Source organism: Bombyx mori, chromosome 22 (assembly GCF_030269925.1).
Source record: "Bombyx mori chromosome 22, ASM3026992v2".
Lineage (NCBI taxonomy): Eukaryota > Metazoa > Arthropoda > Insecta > Lepidoptera > Bombycidae > Bombyx > Bombyx mori.
Window position 1 is genome coordinate 17,187,916 of NC_085128.1, and position 20,096 is coordinate 17,208,011.

Genomic DNA, 20,096 nt, shown 5'->3' on the forward strand with positions numbered 1-20,096 from the left:
ACTGTCTTACGGGAGTTCGCGGCTTACGAGCAGGGAATGTAGAGTACCTACTGACAAATGACGTCACATGTCATGAACGCTCCGAATAACATGCCCGTAAAGTGATTTGTTGTGTTCTTTTATTTATAACCAGCAGACCCGGCAGAATTCGTAGTGCCTCAATCGATAAATAAAAGACCTAAACTTTTGTATAAAATAAACTTAAAACAAACTAAAGGAATCCGTCCGACGGGGGACACATCAGAGGGAAAACAAAATTGTTATTTTTAGTTAATTCCGAGCATTTTCATAATAAACCTTCTCTAGACTTCCACAAATAATTCAAGACCAAAATAAGCCAAATCGGTTGAGCCGTTCTCGAATTTTAGCGAGACTAACGAACAGCAATTCATTTTTATATATAATATATAAGATTAAACTATTTTTTACCGTTTAATACTTTTACCGTTTTACCGCTTAATAGTTTCGAATACATAGTTTTTGTGGCTACGGATGGCAGACGGTTAATTACTATTATTATTTTTTATTGCTTTGATGGGTAGACGAGCTCACAGCCCACCTGGTGTTAAGTAGTTACTTGAGCCCATAGACACTTACCCCGTAAATGCGCCACCCACCTTGAGATATAAGTTCTAAGGTCTCAGTATAGTTACAACGGCTGCCCCACCCTTCAAACCAAAACGCATTACTGCTTCACGGCAGAAATTGCGGTGGTGCTGCCTATCCGTGCACCTACCCGCGCGGACTCTCAAGAGGTTCTACCACCAGTATTTGCATTACTCTTATCTCTACGTTACTGTGTATCTTTATCTACATTTTAAGGAGCTGTACGACGCTGTATGAAAGCAAGTTAATGTATATGTTTAGACTCACCGGGAATTCCCAGAAAATAATAATATAAAATGTACGTTTGATTCAATAAAGAAGAATAGGGTGAGGCTATGGATTTTTATCTGTACACGATTTCTTGCGAAAAGCGCAAAGTGAAGGTATAATGCGCGACCATCGCTAACGAGACAATGTAATAGTACCTATGTATAACAGAGGATTAATGTCGCTTCTGTCATACGTAACGGATCCGCCAGAAATTTGCAGAAATAACAATAATAATGTTCCCTGTATGTACTGATTCGAGTGGTTTTTATTACGAAGTGAATAAGTAGAACGGATTCGATGTTATGAGTGTGCTAGTGTGATGTGAGTGCGGAAAAAATGTTTTTTGGCCTAAAAACTTTATAGCGGTGTGGATGTTTATTTTGCCAGTAAAAGATGTGTTTGTTGGTTTAATGTGTGGCGAAATACTTGGTCTATGAGAAGAAAAGGTAACTTGGAAAATTATCTTTAGTTCCTGAGACGATGAAAAATCAAACTTTGTAATAACGATCGCCGACGACGACCGAAGATTTTGCGTTAATTTTTTTTATCTTAGACACCGAATTAGAAATGAGGAGATGCGTAAGAAAACCAAGTTGACTCAAAGTCTGATTTTAGGTGGTAATAGACACATTATTCGTAGGACAACTAGGCAAGCAAGAACTGTATGAGTCAACAAACCGGACGGAGACAGCCAGGTCAAGATCGTAGGAGTCCGCACTAAGCGCGTAGCACTGGGTAGAACTGCCATGTGTTGCAGCGACGTAGCACGTAGAAGGATTTTTTTTAATGCATAGATGGATTAATCTATACTAATATATAAATCTAGAGTGGTTTTTACGGATGTTCCATTATAACTACTGAACCATGCATCCGATTGACTTGAAACTTGGTATCCATGTAGAAAATACGTGTACTTGATGGATAGACTAATATTAATATGAGTGTTGGACTCCCTACATCAGTTGTGGGGGCGTTAATGATGAGAATCTTTGTGGGGGTTAGAAATAATAATGTTAATTTTAAATGCCCAGCGAAGCGGACGGGTACAACTAGTCTGTAATATAATAATTTAATGGATAGGTGGACGAGCTTACAGCCCACCTGGTGTTAACCTGTTACTGGAGCCCATAGACACCTATAATCTAAATACCGCCACCCACCTTGAGATATGAGTTTTAAAGACTTAGTATACTTAGCCTGGCCATAAATAGTGTTACAATTAAAAATAAACAAAATATTACATTTGAATTTGGAATCTGTCATTTTTATATGATTGCTCATTGAGTTTTCTCATTTAGGCGCCAATACATTGTACAATATTTTGCGATCTTAAAATGGAGTGGGGTGATAAAGAGAACCGAATCGCTGTGATTGCATTACACAAAGTAGGTATAGAGCCAAATGCAATTTTTAAAACTCTCCATACGCTTGGTATTAGTAAAATGTTTGTGTACCGGGCTATTAATAGTGCAATGAGACCTCCTACTCCACCCTTCAAAACGAAATGCACTACTGCTTCACGCCAGAAATAGCCAGGGCGGTGGTACCTACCCGTGCGGACTCACAAGAGTTGTTACCACGAGTAATTACGCAAATTATAATTTTACGGGTTTGGGTTTTATTACACGGTGTTATTCCTTCACCGTGGAATTCAATTGAGTTGGATTGGATTGGAATTCAATAGAATTCAAATCAATCGTGAACATTTTTAATTACGTATTTCATTAGATAAATTGGTACACGCCTGCAGGATTCAAACACTGATCCATCGCTAGATACGAATTCATCGGACGTCTTATCCTTTAGGCCACAACGACACAAGGTGGCATCTTTCAGCTGATAATTATGATATTATGTATAATCGGAGTATTATTATTTCTGTAACAGTGGTTAGAAAACAAAGGAAGACCTTCTTCTTTAAATAGGGGCATAAAATGATTTCCCCGTCTGTGTACATTTTATCAACGCCTGCATGCGTGTACATGGATCGCTAGGCACACCAAAGGCAGGGAGCTCGTAAAATAAACTGAGCGATGATCACGAGCAACATACAGTACGTGACAAGGCGAAGCGTTGAGAGCGACTCCGTTTATTAAAGTCATTTCACTTTGTGCGTCCCTTTGTTTAAGCTAGGTTTTTCATCTTCATTTTAATAATGATGTTACGCATGATTCAAGTTGCTCTGCCTTACTTCTGAAGCGTTTTACGTGTTTGTAAATACTTTTGTTTGAATCAACAGAGAAAACTCAAATATAATTTATTTTCAAACAAAGAATTTCGTCTTTTATATTGTTTGAGGTAATCCCATGATTTCCTTTTACCATCAGTGAACAAAGCAATGTTCGTCTGCACTAAGTAATACATCCACGTCTTTTTTATTTATTTATTGCTTAGGTGTGTGGACGAGCTCACAGCCCACCTGATGTTAAGTGGATACCGGAGCCCATAGACATCTACAACGTAAATGCCGACACTCACCTTGAGACATGAGTTCTAAGGTCTCATTTTTAACTACGGCTGCTCCGCCCTTCAAACCGAAACGCATTACTGCTTCACGGCAGAAGTAAGTAGGGTACCTATCCCGGGGGACTTGCAAATTTTTACTTTTCGGGACTCTGACTCTGAAAGGCCTCGCTCCCTATCCAGATTCATTCTTACTCAGATAAGTATTCTGGGGGTGCGTATGGTGCCATCTAGATGATTTTTAGGTACCCAATCGACCAAAAAGCCCGGAGGCTGTGGCATTAAGACACCATGGTCCAGTGTCGCATAGGGGAAAGTTGGTAAAGCGAGATGAGTTTGACACCAAATATGTCACCTCGTGCAGGCGAGGCTGATTCAATTGAGTTCTGCCTCATCCAAAGCTTGGAAACAGGTTAAAGATAAGGGATTCTGGTAGGTCCGACTTCAAATTACTCTGCCCATTACCCCCCAAATGCGTGAGTGGCGTTTCAGAGATTTCCTCTTGACCCAAAAAATGTGAAGTATTATCCTGCCTGTTTTACGCTCTCTTTGTAAATTTCTTCCTAATATTCTAAATATATTCTATTCTAAATTCAAACCCAAACAAGTCGACATTAACTCCTTATCCATTTGTGTCGCTTTCATGTTTCATGTGTACTGATCTAAAAGTTGGAATAGTATGAAAATACGATAGGGACTTCCCTATCTTGTTTTAAAGAGGGCACGACATTCGCATTGTTATGTTTACGAGTTCCGGCAACTATGTATAATGTATGCCTATTTCTGCCGTGAAGCAGTAATGCGTTTCGGTTTGAAAGGTGGGGGCAGCCGTTGTAACTATACTGAGACCTTAGAACTTATATCTCAAGGTGTGTGGCGCATTTACGTTGTAGATATCTATGGGCTCCAGTAACCACTTAACTCCAGGTGGGCTGTGAGCTCGTCCACACATCTAAGCAATAAAAAAAAAGTATTATTAAAAAAGCCGTTAGCGATAAATTAAATATTCCATATTATTTTATTTTTTTGAGCGCGGAGTGCTCTCGGTGAGCGTTCAAACTGATTTGGTAAAAATATTTACGTTACCTGTTATTATTAAAACAATAAATATTTCATAAGCTCTGCCTGTTGTTTATTATCGAAACATAAATCAAATCGCGAATGTAAATCAATCGTTCTGATCGATAAAAAGTGTTTACTGAGTAGTACTATAAAATTGTTTAACCGCTTCGGTGAGGTATGAGTAAGTCTAATTCTTTTACAGTTTTTTTTTTTCAACAATCACGGTGTTATTATTTCAACATGAAAAAAATATGTTTTGAAACTAAAAAGAAGCACTAAAAGCAAGCCGAAATAAAATATATTTTTTTATCTTGATGACCCTGGTTAGGATATTAGGCAGATAAAGTAATAAAATTATTGTATTGTCATCGGTATTGATAAGTGTGCTTTCAAGTTTATCGAACATCTTCTGTGCTGTGTGTGTGTGCGAGTATCTGTGTGTGAAAAGATAGTGATAAAATAACCTTTTTTTTGCACAGGAAAAATCGCCGGATCCTCATCCGCCGTCCGTGTGGGGTATGTGGAAGTTGAACCTTACTAAAAACTCCTGCCGCTCACACCCTACCCCGGACCGGGCCGGAGCCCAGTTGGGGCTATTAAGATTGACAGGGCGGGACAGGGTCGACGCAGAGGATATAACATCCATCCCGCCGTCCCCCAGACGCCGGACCGGCGGCCGCCGCCGACACGACCACCGGTCCCTTGGTCGACGGGCCGGGAGCCAGCCTTGATGGCGCCACGCTGCAGATAAAAAAACCTACGCGTTTTTATTTTTACATGCCTTACGTTCAAATCACTGCTAGCTCTTGTCTTCGTTTTTAAAAACGGTCCCCTTACATTTTGTTACTTAAAAAGAAATATCTCAAAGTAAATCTCCTTAGTTTGCATCATATACAATTTAATAGCACTAATCAAAGGCTAAGGTTTTCAGTTCTCCGTAAATCCCCAGGTAAAAAGGTTAACACACGCTCCGGGGCTTCGCTTCTCAATTAATCCTTCGCAGAAAAAAATACGTTCCAAGCATTAAGGGTAAGCTCGCGAGGTTTTACCGGCAAAGCTTCTGATACGGACAAAGCTCGAACACTGTTAACATTCCGTGTTTCTATTACTTTTGTACGCTTTATGTAAATTGGAACAGTATATTTGAAGCTATTCGTTTGTTATATTTCGATCGAAATTTGTAATAATTAGGCCTCAAGTACTTGCGATCGAATGACAGGGTATTAAAATTACGTATTTCGTTTTTTTTTTAACATATCGACGCTTGAAAGGCAGTCGTGACTAAGCGACGATAACTGCTTTGTACATAAATGATAGGCAATAACCATATTCAATGCGTAAAAAAATATATATTTCTAGGTCTATTAAAATCATTTCAATCTTACAGCTAGATTCGTTAAAATAGATTTTTTTCGGGTATTTCAACTTTAAATTAGTCTACTGTAAAGGTCACGCATTGTCGCTTAGTCACGTTTGCCTTTCAAGCGTCGATATATTTAGGCGTTTGTATCAACAAAGAAAAGATCTTCCACTGAGCGGGTGAAACAGCTCGGTAGACCGACGGTTCGAATGTTATCCGTAACTTTGATAAATAGCGTGATTCAGGCATTTGCAAAATACCTTTTCTCTTTCTCTATCTTTCTCTCTGTCTCTCTTCTATCTCTTTTGTTATTGTCTACTGTATTCAACTATGGTTTAAGAAAAACAGTTTTATAGGCAGCGCATGCACAATGTCCATTAACATGGCCATCAATCATCAAGTAGATCTTTAGGCACTCTTCTTCTAAGTCTTCTTGCAGTCATTTTGTCCATTACTTTAGCAAGATTATCTGTGTGGGTTTCTTATCATTGTTAATTTAGGTTCTATGGATTACTTCATCTTTAACTTTTCTTATGGCAAGATCGTATTGGATTCTTATCATAGACTTTGTAGCATACCATGGCGCGTTCAAAATTAACCTGAGCGTTTTTGATTTAAATCTTTGGAGGATTTCAATGTTAGTGTTTGAAGCGATACCCCACAGCTGGACGCTATAAGCTCAAATCGGCTTGATAATAGATTTGTATAGCAATAACTTGTATTCAATCTTCTGCGATATCTTCTACTTTCATATCTCCTATGATAGCTACCGCTACAAGGATTTTTGTTGAACTTTAAAGACATGTCCGCGAAATTGATTCTGATTCTTTTAATATCATAAAATCCGTCGCAAAAACAAAATATCCCGTCCTTGTGTTTGGAAAAGCAATACTGAGTTTGTCGTGTTCGTTTCCCAGAGGTGTCATTTACAGATACCTAACTTCCGAACAGGGCACATGCTAGTTTTTCTGAGAGTCACGTGTACTTAAAATGTAACGTAAAACCTTAACTGGCAATAGTCAATGTAAGCTAAATTATTCGACAACATTTAGAAATACATGTAAACCAGACATCAGGTAACATCTAGAATTCAAAGGCCTCAAGCTAACCATTTTCCTTCGATATTTTTTGAATTAGCTCTTGGAATAGTATTAAGCGGTGACCAGAACTTGTGGCCATACAAAAATCAATGCAGCCTTTTGGAGAAGTGAGATCAAAGTCTCAATTGTCTTCTAGATGAACTGTCTCATCCTTCGAAACAAAAAGTAGGTAGGTTATCAGGTCGTTTTATCAGGTTCACTGCTGTATGACTTTGTATTTAGACATTCAGTACTACATGCAGTGCGTTGGAGAAAATGTTATCATTCCACTCGGTTCTATCCAGTTCTTTTTCATTTTCTCTTCGAACTAAAAACAAATGATTAAACATAATATTATTATGTACATTGCCATGATTATACTTTTTCAATGTTTTTTATTGCATAGATTGGTGGGCGAGCTCACAGCCCACCTATAACGTAAATCCCGCCACCCACCTTGAGATATGAGTTCTAAGGTCTCAGTATAGTTACAACGGCTGCCCCATCCTTTAAACCGAAACTGCTTCACGGCTGAAATAGGCAGGGCGGTCGTACCTACCCTTGCGAATTGACAAAAGGTCCTACCACCAAAAGGAGTTTCGTCAAGGAACCACAGTCACATTAAAAACTTTATGTCTAATTTAACCTTACACTGGTTTTGGGTTTATGTGACCGTATAATATACTAGTTGAAGACTAGACACTAGAGAATGCAATAGTTAGACTTCGCATATCTCACGGTGGGCAGTATACGCATATAATAGTATCTGTTATCCAGTTAGAATCATGGATATCAGCTCGTGCATTCTCGCTCGGTGATAGTAGATCAATTGAATAGAATGACATTTGAAATTCCTGAACAAAAGGTTTAACGTCCCACGCTCATAATGTCGGCATTGACTTCATACAATTTCCGTGATTTATTTTGAAACAGAACCAACTTAAAGGCTTCCACACGTGTATCTCTTCAAAAGACATTATCCAAGTATATTTCTGGATCCGCCATTATCAGACATCTAATTATGGTAAATATGAATTTTCTTTAGAGAATTGATTTATGTACAGGAGAGATAAATTATTTTGAAAACTTTTACCTTAATGATTTATCGGTTTGATATGGTTGTGAAAAGTTATGTATTTTTAGTTCAAAAGATGTCCTAAGAAAATAACATGTGTGTCAATCGATTTTCTTTTTCTATTTTTTTTTTTAGTAACTATTGACGAGAAGTGCTATAATTGTATTATTATTTTTCACGATCACTGGTGTAGTCAATTCCTCATTTGCTATTCTCAGTTCGCAATATTTATGAATAAATATTTTAAATCTAAAGTAGGTATATTAGATCCATAAAGTTAGGGTTGTCATATTAGTGGTGTCGTGGTTGTATTTGGCGCGATTATCAAAAATATAATTTATGCTTCGTTATTAAGATACATTTCTCTTATATCTACTTACTCTGAATAGCAGTCACGTTTACTGATCGTTGCTGCTTAATAGATGTTGGCGACAATTTCCTTTACACTCTTGAAACAGTTATTTAAAATCCCACTTGTTTAATTCGAGCTTTTTTCTGGCATCATCATCGTAGTGCCTATAGTCTAATCTAATCTAATCTAATCTAATCTAATCTAATCTAATCTAATCTATATATATATAAATGAATTGCTGTTCGTTAGTCTCGCTAAAACTCGAGAACGGCTGGACCGATTTGGCTAATTTTGGTCTTGAAGTATTTGTAGAAGTCCAGAGAAGGTATAAAAGGTAGATAAATATGAAAATGCTCGGAATTAAATAAAAATAACAGTTTTCCGGACGGATTCCTTTTGTTTGTTTTAAGTTTATTTTATACAAAACCTTAGGTCTTTTATATATCGATTGAGGCACTACGAAGTCTGCCGGGTCAGCTAGTCAACTATAGTTTTTAAGTTTTTACGTTTTATAAAACGCTAAAGTTGATACATGATAAAAGTTGTGCAGGGCGATAGCGCGTCTTTAAGTAAACCTCATTGAATTTAAAAGCAAAAGCTTTCGAAAATTTCGTTGATTTGTTTCGCTCTCATCATACAATACGATGGTAGTCATCTTTCCAATTATTCGCAAAAGTATTCATTGCGAAATGAAAAAAGCGATATCAACTATGTTACTATGAATATGTCATTTAAAAATACATTGTTATAAGAAACGGTTGTACATATATCATTCATGAATAATTCTACAGAATCTCAATCCTAAATTACTAACTACAATAAAGATGTATTTTATTTAAAACGACAAAAAAAAACCCTCAATCCAAATGATCTTACTGAGCCAACAAAACATATCGTTGAGTTACTTCGGTTTACCAAGACTCATAAGAACACATTTCTAAATACATATTCTAATAACATGTCTTACTTACATTTTCAAGCAATATCAGGTTTTGTTTTCTAACTATTAGAATTGCTAGAGCTATGGAATTTCAAGCCTTAATTTTTGACATGCCGTCACACTATGTGCAGCTTAGTTCTAGACAGGTAATAGGCTGTTCAAATCGAACATATTATTTCAAAGATATTTTTTCAACGTTAGGAGCGTCTGTCGATTATCACCTCGAAAACTAATAAAGCCCACTTTTTTTTTTTCTACCTACGCTGATGGCCTTGAGTGGCTATTTCAGGTTCTCCTTGACGTATGGGTGAGCTCACCGGGTTCTAACCGGGAATGTTGCTAACATTGGCCCTAGCAAAAGCAGTGCTTCGCAGAATCTACCACCGGATCGGTAACGCGACCCACTGAGAAGATCCGGCAAGAAACTCAGTGGGCAAGTCCTCTAAGTGACCAATCAAACAATTGATCCGGAAACGCATGTGGTGATGCGTACACGAGCGTCCTGCTTATAGCCGATAAACAACTTTATTATACTATACAGGGTGCTATAAATCTGATATGGTAATACTATATTAAAATAAGGTCAGGTCTGGTTTTTTTTAAATATCGCTTCCGTCTTCTTTTGTTTTTTTTTCTTGGGTTACCGTTAATTATCTTTAGATCAACGACATTTTTAGCATATTTTTTTTTATACCGTTTGTATAAAGATAATTAATATAATAATTATAAATTAATGGTATAAAAAAATAATACGCTAAAAATGTCGTATAGATATCATAATATAATAGAAACAATTACAACTTGATAAATTTAACTTTAAAAGTCATTCAAACTTTAAAAAAAACTTTCTATTGTATCATTTTAGTGATTAACGTTTTATTAGTGATTAACTGTTTAAAAAGAAAGAATTGTCATGAAGCTAATTTTCACAAGCTTCGCTACAAGTCTCGCGTAATAGGATCGATTTTTTTTTATTAAAAAGTCATACTTTCTTTTACAAAATCCTGAAAATTCTCTGTACCTGTCTTTCTTCTCAAATTGGATGATTATCAAATCACAAATATTTGACGAGTAGAATAAAATAAAAGTAAACCAAACAGCCTTAGGCAAATCTTCGGTAATCAGTCAATCAGCTCAACAAAAACTTATTCAAAACATACTCAAAATTTATTTTGAGATTTCGGCTGGGTGATAATTTCTTAACACCCTGTATATATCCTTTGTGGAATAGTCAATAGTAATCAATAGTCACTCGGGCTTTGTAGTTGCTTGCTATAATGACTAACGCGAAATCGAATTATGCCAATACCACCCTAGTCTAGTTTCGCCAAGCAACGATCGGGCCTACTGATTTGAACAAAAGATAGATTTCATACTATTGATACTATTATGGTTGTTTGTCTTGAGGTAGCAATTCAAAACTAAATTAGCTCTCCAAGACAACTGACCGAATTGTCTTCCCCATCCATGAAAACATAGATATATTTAGACCATAAACAATAAAATGTATACATTCATCCACATATGGTTAACAGCCTTTTTGTCAGCGTTTTGTGGATGCTTACTAATCTCAACAATGGCTGGACTAATTTAGACGTTTCACAGTGATAAGATAATCTCGGGATAAAATGTATTGTTTGTTTCCTTTGAAACAGTCTAAAATGTGCAATTTTTTTATTTTTTTTATTGCTTAGATGGGTGGACGAGCTCACAGCCCACCTGGTGTTAAGTGGTTACTGGAGCCCATAGACATCCACAACGTAAATGCGCCACCCACCTGGAGATGTAAGTTCTAAGGTCTCAGTATAGTTACAACGGCCGCCGCGCCCTTCAAACCGAAACGCATTACTGCTTCACGGCAGAAATAGGTAGGTCGGTGGTACCTACCCGCGCGGACTCACCTACCAAATCGCGAAAATTTAAACGTATCTAAAAAACATGTTGACTACGTCTATAAGAAATACCATACATATAAAATGATTTAACGCTTCTCATAAAAGTAAAAACGAAAATATCAGACTTGTACATCGTCACTTACAAGTCTATGTTGTTAACAAAACTGCTAAGTAGATCAACTCGAACAACCTTATATCTATTTCTTTTACTATAAGTTTATTTTCAATCTGTGACATATGAGTTCATATTCTAGATAGTATCACGGTCTATTATCCTATATTTCTACCACTAGACTTTTCTCAGGTTATCATTATGATTCAAACCTTGATGAGATTAATATCAATTTTATGACCAAATCACGTCTTCTCCGAAACCACGAGACTTCGTTTCTTAGTATTGAATCTTCGGGAATTTTTTGCCATAAGAAATACTAAACAATAATGTATTTTAGTTCGTTTTGCCGGGTGACACCATAAGCTAACTTAATTACATAGTAAAACAAAATAACGTTTGAAAAAGATCAGATTTATTTATTGTTATGTTGTTATTCAAAATTAGTAAATTCGTATTTTGGCATGAAAGTCCTGTGATACCAACATAAACGAATTTTTGGCAACATTTCTGATGGGCTGTATGCAGAAACTTTGATGTACCTACTCTTACTACCATTGCCGATGTCTATGAAAAAGACTAACCACTTGCGATCACAGGAGACATATAGCATTTTTTTACGATTTTGACTTGTTATAAATAGACTGTAGACTAATTTTACGATTTAATCTTACTATTTTCACTAGTGGTCGCTCAGCAGTCGAAATTGGACCTTAATTAGTAATTTAAATTATGTTTATAATTATTATGTTTCTATTGTCAAAAACTTTACTTTTTTAATCACAGATTTCGCCAAGGCTGCACTATAGACAAATAATATTAAAGACAATGAATATTTAGCTATTCTCAATTTGACCACAGACTTTAACAATAACTAAAAGATTTTGTATAAATGCGTGTGTGTGTGTCAAACACATGTTAGTGTGTGTAATGTTTTTTTTATTGATTTAATGTACATATTTTTTATGCACAATTAAAATATAATATTAGTATTCTACACTCCTTCTCTATATAAACTATAAGTGTGGAAGTTTCCATGCATTTTCGTAAAAAGGAGTACAAAGTTTTTGCTTCACGTATTAATATATAGATTATCGTTATAATATCCTTACTAACATTTCGAATATTTTACAGTTTTCGTGGTCACGGACGTCAGTGGTCCGAATTAAGACAAGCGATAGTCTACTTTGCGATTCCAAACTGCAAATTCATTTTAAAATAGTATTTCACAGCTAACAATTTTACTGCTTTTTTTTAAATGCGTCACAAAAAAGATCAAAGCCAACAACGACTGGCTTTAGATGGTGTTTTACAAAGAACAATACCTTAATATGTCTGTCTTTGAAAACTGAAACGTTCGGTTTCACATTGCAGTGACCCTTTAATCCCGTTCTGATTTTCGTGTTCAATCTCGAATGAGAAACCAGAGTTTGTTTATGTACTTCAATAAGTTCGAAGAGATGCCTATTATTCAGCTATTGCATAGCTTTTATCGCGAGCTTTGAGCGCGGCGACCGAACCAAGAAATTCCGTAACGAAAATAAAACCTAACACCCCCCCACTCCGTCTACCATGTAGCTCGCGTTCAACACTTTCACACGTTGCGCTTGTGTAGTGTTTGTGAATAAGCGCGCGGCGTGACGTCGCACTGGATGCGCATCATGAAAATTCTGCCCATCTCTCTCTCGCGCGGTCTAACTTATGAGTGTGAAGGGGAAAGTTAATGTTTTGCTTTTGTTAATGTTTATAAGTATAGCGTGGTCTTATTTTATTATCTTTTTAATATTAAATTATTATTGTCTAATTATAATTGCATAAGTTTATACAAAATGCTATGCAATAGCTTTACTGCAGCAGTCCCCGAGTGCCACGCGTGTTTTTTTTAACTGGTTTTAGGACGTTTTATGATGCACGGACAGACACCACCGTCCTGTTTTTCTCTACCACAAAACTATCTTGAGCTCCAGTTCGATGAGTAGGACAACCGCTGTCCAATAATATCTGAGCCATCAAGCTCGAGATAGGTGACGGCATTCACCTCATTAAATATATAGGATCCGGTAGATCAGACTTAAAATCAGTTGGACTATGAACTGACCACTAAAAACTCACAGGACAATAAAAAAAATAGTTATTGAACTTTTTGTTTTTTTTTTTCTACTTAAGCTGATGGTCTAGAGCAGTCTTTCTCAAAGTGGGCGATAACGCCCCCTTGGGGGCGTTTGAAACCTCGAGGGGGGCGTTAAGGGGTCCAGGAAAAAATGGGGGGCGTTGATGTGGGTTAGGGGGGCGCTGTAAAATTTGTAATTTCATTTACTCTATAGTATTTTAAATTTCACTAAAATTAAAACTCACCTACTACACAATAACGAATAATTCGTTTATATTTCTACCCTGTATGATGTTATAAAAACTTAAAATAATTAACATAGATTTCGTAGGATAGCCCACACACCGTACGCAATCAAGTTGTAACAAGTTTCTGCGGAACATGATCGCTGATAGTTAAAAAATTAGAGCTATTTTACCTTAATTATATTGCACCAGAAATTATTTTAAAAATTAGAAAAAAAACTACCATGCAGTTTTAAAATATTACACTTACGTAAACTAACACAAATTGAGGCTTTCTTTACTTTCTTTCTTGTTTTTAACATAAGGGCATTTTACAGCATTTTCCTAGCATTTTATAAGAAATTACTGATGTAAGAATCATAATTTTTATATAAAATGGAAATGCGTATATAATTATTGTTCAAAAACTTATCTTAGATTATTATTTTTTACAATTTACCCATTACCTTCCAATGTCAAATAGTGTAGTAAGCCTAAACAGCTTACTTATTGTAAACATTGTTTACTATTTTATTTCTATATAATAATAAATAGGTTGGGGAAAAAGTTTCTTCGCATTTTTTAAGAAAATTCACAACATTTTTTAATATAGTTTATTCACATTTAACTAAAGTATGTCGGTACCATTTTGTTCGATAACTTTTTGCCATCTTGTAGGTAGGGACATGATCCCATTGCTATAGAAATTTTGCATCAAAATACCGAGACAATTGGTTTTGGCAGTCCTCTCGTGATGTTAACCTGACACTGCCTAAAGAATTCTGAAGAGACCGAAACAGGTAGAAATCTGAAGGTGCAAGGTCAGGACTATACGGCGGATACATTAAAACCTCCCAGCCAAGCTCTCTTAATTTTTGCTGAGTGGCTAAAGTGTGTGAGGTCTAGCGTTATCGTGATGAAAAACCACACCCCTTCTGTTGATTAATTCCGGCCGCTTTCTCTCAACTTCTTGCTTTAATCTCATCAGTTGTTCGCAGTAGAGTTTAGAATCGATGGTCCTGCCTGGTGGTAACAGCTCATAATGTATAATGAGCTCATAATGTATAATGAGCTCATAATGTATAATGAGCTCATAATGTATAATGAGCTCATAATGTATAATGAGCTCATAATGTATAATGCCCTTCCAATCCCACCATACACAAAGCATCACCTTGTTGCGAGTTAACCCGGGTTTCGCCAAAGTCTGTGAAGCCTGACTGGCCTTTGACCACAACCTTTCTCGTACGTTCTTGTCACACGTGATCCACTTTTCATCACCAGCTATCAGCTTCTTCGAAAATGGTTCGGTTTCATTATGTCGTAATAAAGAATCACAAATGAGTACACGGTTCATTAGGTTTCTTTCAATGAGCTTTTTTGTGTACCCAGTTTTTTTCAAATGCGCCATAACAATTTTGTGGTCAATTCCCAGTTCTTCAGTTACGTCGTAACTACTGATATGCCGATCTTGCCCCACTTTTTCAAAAATGGTATCGATTTTATCCGTAATAGGGCGACCAGAGCGACGTGCATTTTTGACATCAACATTTCCGGATTGAAAACGCTTAAACCAAATTTGTGCTACTCTGACAGACACGGCACTAGGTCCATAAACATTGCAATTTTTTTTCACGGCTTGCGTTGCTTTTTTACCTTTTTTGTAGTAAAAATTTAAAATGTATCGAATATCTTCATTAGATTCACTCATCTTGACAGTACGAAAAATAAATAAAAATCACATATCTTCATAATTTTAATTTGGAATTATCTTCTTTCGAATTTAAACTTTTAATGATACCAAAACCAGTCAGATACATATAGTATAGCCAAAGAGATTTTATTACATGTTCATACATTTTTCAGCTATTGCATAGCTTTTATCGCGGGCTTTGAGCGCGGCGACCGAATCATGAAATTCCGTATCGAAAAAAACCTAACATCCCTCACTCCGCCTACCATGTAGCTCGCGTTCAACACATTCACACGTTGCGCTTGTGTAGTGTTTGTTAATAAGCGCGTGGCGTGACGTCACACTGCATGCGCATCATGAAAAGTCTGCCCATCTCTCTCTCGCGCGGTTTAGCTTATGAGTGTGCAGGGGACAGTTAAGGTTTTCCCTTAATAAATTTTTATATAGCGTGGTCTTGTTTTATTCTTGTTTTAATATTAAATTATCATTGTCTAATTATAATGTCATAAGTTGATAAAAAATGCTATGCAATAGCTTTAACGCCGCAGTTCCCGAGTGCCACCCGTTTTTTTTTTTTGTCAGGAGGAAATCACCGGACTTCCGCCCTTCACTGGGGATGGAGGGCGGGGCATGTCGGAGTCGAACCGACTAAAACCTCCTGTCGCTCAACAACCAGCATCCAAACCTCGTATGAGACAGAGCTCATGAAAAGTCAAAGGGGGGAAAGTGAAGCGTTTAGTGCGGAGCACATCTCTCCCATCACCCTCCCCCTCGGGACGCCGGACTGGTGGTCGTCGGTGCCACGACCACCAGCCCTCTCGGTCGGCAGGCTGTCCGAAGCCCGCCTAGATGGCGCCGGTTAGAATGGTCTATCCTACGGAATACCCCGCTGGGTCAGAACCAGCGTGGGTTGAGGATAGCCGGCCTTCCATCACCCGGATGCTCATGCGTAAAACATGTGCAGAGCAGCTTGCACGTCGTTTTCTCAGGCCCCCTTCGCCAGTCCCCAGGCCGACATGTGAGGAAGACCCGAAGCACTTAGAGGGCCAGGGCTTGGGCGAGATCCGCCCTCCTGGACCCCGCTCAACGGCGGCGGGCCTGTGCATCTCTCACGCGCCCCGCCGCCTTCTTTTGCGAGATGGTGTACTCGCAGAAGTCGAGCATCGCCTTCCACGACTCGTCGTCACCGAGCATCGATGCCAGAACACTCGGCAACGACAAATCGTTTCCTATTTTTGCGACGAGGACACGCCGCCACCCCTCCCATGCGGGGCAGGCGACGAGCGTATGCTCTGCCGTGTCCAAGTCACAACCACAATGGTGGCACTATGCCATCGGCTCGGCTCCGATCCGGTGCAGGAACTCACCGAAGCAACCATGCCCAGTAAGTACCTGCGTGAGCCGGAAAGTGAAGCGTCCTCTGTCACGATTCACCCAATTCACAAGAACCGGGCGAATCGCCTCGACGGTCCTACGACTAGCCAAAGGATCGGCCAGCCGCCTGGACCATGACTTCAGCACGGACCGCCGAGATTGGGCCCTCCGCGCTCTGATCACACTGGGGCTGGGACGCGCCACGCCACACGGGCACCTCGTATAAGGCCATTGACCGCACCACCCCCGTATAGAGACGGCGCGTCACCTGGTCAGGCCCCCCGGATGTTGGGAAGGAGCCGGCTTAACGCGCCGGCCACCCCTAACAAACGAGGGACCAGGTTCTGAAAGTGAACACGGAAGGTCCAACGACTGTCCAGAATGAGGCCGAGGTACTTCAACTGCACCCCGGTCTGATACGGACGCCTCCAACCACGATATGGGCATCGACAGGTGGCACTCTCCGGGGCCCGTGGAACCACATTGCCTCGGATTTACTGAGTGTCACGTCGAGGCCCAATCTCCTGATTTTGCTGACAACATGCGCCACCCCGGCGGTGGCAAGACGAGCAAACTCAGCAAAACTCCCCCCCGGGACACGACCAGCGTGTCGTCTGCGTGACAGATTACGCTTAGGTCCGGGAGGAGGGGCCCCTCTCAGTACCCAGTCATACCCGATATTCCACAAAAGGGGGCCGAGCACCGACCCCTGTGGAACCACCGCGCACAACCGGGAACCTGTGCACGATCCCACCGTGTCCAGTACATGTGACCGATCTGTCCTCCAAGTAGGAAGCCACCAGTCGGCGAAGGTAGGGGGGCACTCAGTGTCTTACCAGGGGCATTTTTTTAAATAAAAGAACACTTATTGCGGCATAACTATAATAGTTAGATATATGCTGTTGCGACACTTTTTGTAAATAATAATGTTTTTTACAAAGTCGTAGTACATTATTTTATTCTATCATCAATAGTTTTCGAAGGGCACGCGACGTAAAGAATATTTTAGGTAATTTTTTTTACACCTTGGGTTAAATTATGGGAGTTTTAGTAAGGATACCTATTTTTATTTTCAAAAAAGATTATAGCCTATGTCACTCGGGAATAGTGAAGCTTCCAAACAGTGAAAGAATTTTTCAAATCGGTTTAGTAGTTTCAGAGCCTATTGAATAGAAACAAACAAACAAATATTTCCTCTTTATAATATTAGTATAGATATTAATTATTACAAATAATAAAAACGCTGACTTAGGCGGCGGTTTTTATTTGAACCAGTTCTAAATTATAAACTAAAGTTCTATGAAAAATTACCCATATTTATCTATAATACGAAATGATATTAATTTATTTTTCGTAGTTTCCTTCTTTTTTGCGTCGATAATCCTCAGTGCTGAGGGTTGTGGCCTCCTCTAATAACTTTCTCCTGCAACATCTTGCGCCATTCCTGCCTGTCCTCGGCTGTGTGGATAGCAACGTGGACTGCGGTATTGAGAGTGGAGCGTATTTGGTCCGACCAGCGCATTGGAGATCTGCCTCTATGCCTTCTCCCGCATACCTTGCCTGTTACCAGCAGCTTTTCCAGATTGTCACCTCTGTTTCTGGCGATATGTCCAAAGATCTCGAAGCTCCTCCGCGTGCATGTAGTGCTAAGGCGCATTGGAATCTTGAGCTCGGTAAGAATGGATTCGTTGGTTCTGTGTTCTGTCCAACGAATCCCGAGCATTTTCCTCCAGCACCACATCTCAAATGCGTCGATGCGTTGGCGGTCGGCTTTCTTGAGGGTCCAAGTCTCTGCGCCGTAGAGAAAAATGGAAAAGACAAGGGAGGCGTCGAGCTACTTTTTGGTATTCCTCGAGATGTTTCTGTCCGCCCAAACACGGTCCATTTGGGATATAGCTCTCTTTGCCATTCTGATTCGCCTTCTGAGGTCCTTTTCGGTCCATTACTAGCTATGACGGAGCCCAGATAAATGAAATCCTCTACGACTTCCAGGTTTAGCTTATTCGTAGTTTAATAAGTTATTATTGTTAGTAGTATTATTTACTAGTCGAAATATAAATTTTTAATTATCTTATGATGAGAATCTTATATTAATGAGAAAGATATTCAACAAAAATAGTTTCGTTCTAATAAATTAGCATAGTAATAGTACAGTGAACTAGCAATTTATTTTGCTAATTCTGAATTTAAGCAAACATATTGATGAGAAGAATTCATTTTTACTTTGCAAATTTGTAAATACACGCTCTGTAGCAATGTACGGACATATAATAACATGAAGAAACAATAATAGCATCTACAAATACATATGTACTACGTGGTAGTACATTTACTAAAATTAATACAACATTTATTAATTTAATTAATGAAATTGTGGTTTTAAAGTTTTAGGGGTATATAAAAATGGGGGGCGCTGAAAAATAATTGATTTTCAAAGGGGGCGGTAAAAGAAATAAGTTTGATAATCACTGGTCTAGAGAGACGATGTCAGCGTCGCTGGGCTAGTAGGTGAGCTCACGGGGCTCAAACCTGACGATGTTGGTAACACGAACCCTATCAAGAGCCGTGCTTCGCAGAGTCTACCACCGGATCGGGAACGCGACCCACTGAGAAAATCCGGCGAGAAACTGAGTGAGCTGTGTCTGTGGGTTAATTTACTCGCCGAGCCCTTTATCGCAATTGACGGGTTCGACGAGAACGATGACCGGTGCTTGGGGTACCTAAAAGCACCGTTAGTGCATCGAGAGGATCCGAGATGACGTGTTTTGGGCATTATTGAACAATTCAGTTTCAAATGTGTTGAATCGGGGCCAATTCTTTTTTGTCAGATTGGGGAAACTCAGCTTAGGAAGACCCTTACCTAACTCTACAAAAAAACACCTGAATTCATCACGCCAAACCAAGCCACCTCACATAAATAGATGGAAAAAATATAGCAAGTCACTTATGACTTTATTATTTACCGTCAAAACACAATACAGTCTGGCACGTCTTTCAGATTCTTGTGCATGAAGGGTATGTTAAGCGCCTGATAGATGCGACGGCGAGATTCCCCCAGAGCGATATGAATACGAGCAAGTCATGCAATGAAATTTCAAACCATAAAGTGCGATGAATCTTTATTTTCCCGGTTTCCATAAAGATTACATGAGTCACGTTACTTAAAAGTCTTTGCCATTTTTTGACAATGTAAAATACGTAATTTATGTAACTCAATATACACACACATGAACTTATAATTATATGTCCACAACATATATAAGTTCATGTGCTTGCTTGTTCATGTGTTCGACGTTTATTCAATTGAATTAAAATGTCTTTGGCACCTCAACAGTGGTTTTTGTCTGCGTTATTAATGTCAACAAATAGCTGCACTACATAAGATATTGAACTAATAGAACCGTAGCTGGAATTTATTAGTGAGGTGTAAAATATCTCTGCATCTTGACAGGAATAATGATAATTTAATTAAAAAAGTCAA

The 20,096-nt window shown here is 38.5% G+C and overlaps 1 protein-coding gene across 1 annotated transcript in view; it reads left to right on the plus strand.

Moving 5' to 3' along the window:
- The first annotated feature begins 1,294 nt into the window (after nucleotides 1-1,294).
- Nucleotides 1,295-20,096, plus strand: part of LOC101741241 (sialin) — a 70,286-nt gene continuing 51,484 nt past the window's right edge. The window contains exons 1-2 of the mRNA XM_021346740.3: nucleotides 1,295-1,322; nucleotides 4,881-4,917. Coding sequence (XP_021202415.1) covers nucleotides 1,310-1,322; nucleotides 4,881-4,917 — 50 coding nt within the window. The 5' untranslated portion in view covers nucleotides 1,295-1,309. The remainder of the gene's footprint in view (nucleotides 1,323-4,880; nucleotides 4,918-20,096) is intronic.